Source organism: Melospiza georgiana, chromosome 10 (genome assembly GCF_028018845.1).
Source record: "Melospiza georgiana isolate bMelGeo1 chromosome 10, bMelGeo1.pri, whole genome shotgun sequence".
NCBI classification, from domain to species: Eukaryota; Metazoa; Chordata; class Aves; order Passeriformes; family Passerellidae; genus Melospiza; species Melospiza georgiana.
Window position 1 is genome coordinate 23,282,991 of NC_080439.1, and position 4,318 is coordinate 23,287,308.

Consider the following 4,318-nt stretch of genomic DNA (forward strand, 5'->3'; position numbering starts at 1 on the left):
TCTGAACAGCCACCCAGCCCAGGCTGCCAAAGGAATGGGATAAATATAAACTGCTGTCTTGGTTTGGAAAGACAGGTGCCTGCTAAGGAAGGCAGGAGCCTCCCCTGAAATGGAGAATGTAAACCCTCCCTACCCCTCCCAATTGCTATAAATTTTAAATTAAGGGGCTCTCAGGCAAAAAAAATATGGGAGCGGGAAATAACAGTTCTTTAAAAGGGAAGAAAAATAAAAGGATAAAATAAGCAATGCAGTACACCAGAACAACACTGACAGAGTGAGAACCCAACCTGACACCCTGTGGGTCAGGGTGTTGGTGGCAGTCCCATTGGAATTGTGGCTCAGCCCTCCTGCAGTGTCAGGGGTGGTTCTGCTGGAGCAGGGATCCTGTAGAGAAGGATGTATTCTTCCTCTGAAGATCCAGGGAAAGGAGAGGCAGCTGCTGTTCCTCTGGCAATCCCATGGAGAAGCCCTGCTGGTGTCTCAAACCCTCTGGATTATATCTGGGTAGCAATGCTTGGCTCCTCCCTCTGGGCTCACATCTCCCAATGGGATGCTGTAGTTCTTATCAGCCATGCAGTGACATTCAATGGCCTCTTATCAGCAGATGTTCTGCTGATAAGAGGCTATTGAATGTCACTGCATAAGGGAGGAGTGGGTGTGGAAGAGATAAAACAAACTGTCCACTGAACAGAAGACAACTGCCATACAGATGGCAGACAGAATACATCTTGCCTTGCAGTCTGGGACAACTGGATTAGTTTAATACTGGAAACAACCTGAAATACACAATGAGGTATGATATGATAGATACATTTGTACATGTTGGCAAGAAGGATCAGTGGATTTTAGCTACAGAAGGAACTAAAAGAGGTACGTGGCTCATCTGTCTTGCTGTACCAGTAACAAATAGGTGCTGGAGGGTGGAATGGAGGCACATTAACAACAATTGATTACATACACACTTTTACATATCTCTGTGACTGTTTTGTTTAATGGAAACATAGAGTATAACTTTCTAAACCTAACAAAAAACTTGCTAGAGAAAAAGAGCAATACTTATCCCAATAGCCCTGAAGCTGTATTTTCTCTTTATGTTGCAGATACTGGGGTTTGTTCCCCTTTTTCCTTTAGCATGTCTGTATCTGCAAGGGGTGGGTTGCCTCTGCTTGTTGAGTGCTGGCTTTGTGCTGTAGAAAGGCTTCCTGGAACTCCCTGGTGACAAAGTAGTAGCAGACACTATCGAGACAGCAGTTGGACGTGGCAATGCACCTCAACACGGAGGAGAAGTTCTTCATGACACAGAGCAGAAAACAGGTAGCTCCAAAGCTCTCCATGATGAACCTGGCGAGCAGCCCGAGGAAGGCTGGCAGGAAACATATCATAAATACAATCAGATTTGCGTAAATTATCTGTACAGCTTTATGGATCGATTTCTCCTCCGGTGAAGTCGTGTTCAGATGTTTCTTGAGGTCCCTGATGACTTCTGTGGAGCAGAAGATCAAGATGGCAAATGGGAGAGTGAAAACAAAGAAAATGGCCAGCAAGCTGAGAGCAGCAGGCAGGGTGTTGGTCTGGAAGCAGAGATCTGCATGTCTGTGGTGCATCTGCTGGATGGTGGCACTGACTATCACCAGGACCCACAGGAGCCCACAGAGGAGGGCAGCCTTTGACGGGGACCTGAAGGCCCTGGCTTTCAAAGGGTGCTTTATGGCAATGTATCGATCAATGGAGATGAATGAAACGATGTAGATGCTCACTAACATGTTGATAAAATACATTGTCTCTGTAAACTGGCAGAGCTCCCCTCGGGCTGACTTATTCCAGAGCAAATAAACCATGGAAGGCAAGGTGCAGATGACAGAGAAATCTGCAAAGACTAAATTCATCACATACACCCTGGTTTCTGTCCACTTCTTCATCTTGCAGGAGAACACCCAGAAGGCAAGGACATTAAATAGTGCTCCAAAAAAGAAAATGAAGCTATACAGAGCAAACTCAATGAGGCGAACATGGGGGTGAGGTTCTAGATTTGTGGTGCTGCAGTTGTTGGACACATTCATTGTCCTGAGTTACAGATGTTCTGAGACCTGAAATAGGAAAAGACATGGTAAGACCTCTTAGTAGCTGTAAAAAAAAAAAAAACAAAAACAAAACAAACCACATGTAAGTACTTATGTCCTTTGTTAAAAATGTGAATTTGAGCTTTCCAGAGCTGTCTTTCTCAGTCAGCCTGTGTCATTCTTTGGCATCCTTTGTCAAGTATTGTTTATGTCAAGTTTATGAGTGTGTCAGGGTACATTTCCAAGAGGACATGGCAGACAGCCTTTTTTAAATAAGGAGATCTTGAAGTGTGGGAGGGCAGGAGGCAACATGGCACTCAGAAGAGCCTCCATAGATAGATAGTGGGCACATCCTGTGACAATGTGAACACAAATTCCTTAAGCCAGGCTGTGCAGATGATGTAAAATTACCCTTAGCTTGGTGTTGAGCTAGGGAGGGTTTGCAGCAACCAAAACTAAAGCCCAGCACAACCCATGAGTGAAAGTTCCTCTGTCAGATCTACTGGGTTTGGATTCAGACTGGGGGTGAAGGGGTGGGAGTGCATAGCAAATGTCACTTGATAGAAATTCTCATTCTCTGGTTCTGTCTGGGAAGGTTTCTGAGCCTTTGCACCACCTTGTGAACCTGGAGCTCCTCCTCCAAGCTGAGGAAAACAGCTGAATCCGTATTCCTGCTCTCCCAAGGGAGAGAGTGAGGTATGCTGCTCTCCACCTCACCAGGAGGGGAATGTGGAAGGATTTACCTGATTTTAAGTCCCTTTGTTCCAGGAGAGAGTAGGAGTCTGCAGATGCAAAGCAGAAGGTCACATATGGAAGAGGGAACACCACTGCAGAACAAGGAGCTTGCTGTTAAAGGCTAAATTAGATGGCTCCTGCTCCAGGCAGGCAGGCAGCCACCCTCAGAAATCCATGTTGTGGGTAGTACCTGTTGAGCATCTGTCAGTAGCTGCAAGATGCTTTGCAGGGGTATTAGTTGTGTGAAGAGTGTGCGTTCATGGGCTGATAAAAATCGTCTTTCAGCAGAGCCCTTCCTGTGCACCGTGGTTTCATGTGACAAGTACATGGAAAAATTCTCTGAACCAGTGATTCTCAGTATCTGTCACTTCTGCTTGCATCTAAATTCACTTCAGAAAAAACAAACAAACAACCAAAAACTGCTTTCAATGTATAATAAGTTTTTTACAGAGTGAAGTGGGCAGGGACCTGGTGAAATCTCACAGCTTTCAGAGACCTGGGAAGGGACATCACCTCTGCCTAGTTAAGCAGTTATGTGCCTCCACCAGCAATGCAGACCTTGTGGCCAGCGGGTGAGGGCACTGCCTTCAAATGAGAATTCAGTCCTGAAGTGACTGAAAAATACACACATAACTCAGTTTGTGGAGGGATGTGTGAGTGTCTTGCAATAGCAGACACTAATGTGACTGCTGCACAGTTGTTGTATGCTCAGGCCTGGCTTTCCCAACAGAGGCTTGCTGCTCACTGCCTGTACCCTGCAGGGAAGGGGACACTTGTGCCCTGAGGAAAACATCTCTGCACTATGGACAGTAGCCAGCAGGGAACTGTCACTGTTTATGGTCACTGGTTATGGCACGAGGCAGAAGCCTGACAGCTGCACTGGTGCCCAGGCTTCTTTTCACTGCCTTGGTCTGCAGTGCCTGCACCAGTGCTGGTGTGCAGTGCCTGCAGCAGTGCAGGTCTGCAGTGCCTGCAGCAGCCTCTGCAGAGGTGCAGCACAGGCAAACCACACTGCTGGGCTCTGCAGCATCAAAGGGCTCTGGCCAGCTCTGCCTTTGGAGCTGGAGACCTGGCCCAGTGCAGTTCCCAGCAGCAGGGCTCACAAGTGCTCCAGCCCACAGGGCAGTCCAGAGACTGGCAGGAAGATGGAGGAAATGAGTAGAGGGTTTAAAGCAGTCCAAAAAGCACTGAGAGGGGATGAATGAGCAAAAAAAGAAACCCCAAACCTTTAAAGAGGTTCAGCTTGACCAGCTAGCATATCCTGTGGTTGTGTGGAAATGCTTCATGTGGGGTAGATGAAATGCCTGCAGCATCAGAGGGGCCAGGCAGCAACTTACAGCTGTGAAAAAGGATGGAGACAGCTGTGAAACAGCATCTTGCTGCTGCTGGAAGACCAGCAATAGGCTGGGGCTCAACAGACAAGGTCACCAGTGCTGTGCAGGGTGTCCTGCTGTCCTCACCACAGGCTGGGCAGAGCTGCTCAGCAGCTGTCCCCCAGCCCAGAAGCTGGTGACCATCTGGGG

General features: G+C 47.6%; 1 protein-coding gene across 1 annotated transcript; it reads right to left on the reverse strand.

The window, feature by feature from the left end:
• Nucleotides 1-1,127: 1,127 nt before the first annotated feature.
• LOC131087770 (G-protein coupled receptor 35-like) lies at nucleotides 1,128-2,060 on the reverse strand. The gene has a single exon (XM_058031646.1). It carries the CDS (start codon nucleotides 2,058-2,060, stop codon nucleotides 1,128-1,130), a length of 933 nt encoding a protein of 310 aa, XP_057887629.1.
• Nucleotides 2,061-4,318: the final 2,258 nt, after the last annotated feature.

What these genes read in the sequence shown, in the direction of transcription:
- LOC131087770 (XM_058031646.1), bottom strand. Translation starts at nt 2,060, where the DNA reads ATGAATGTGTCCAACAACTGCAGCACCACAAATCTAGAACCTCACCCC.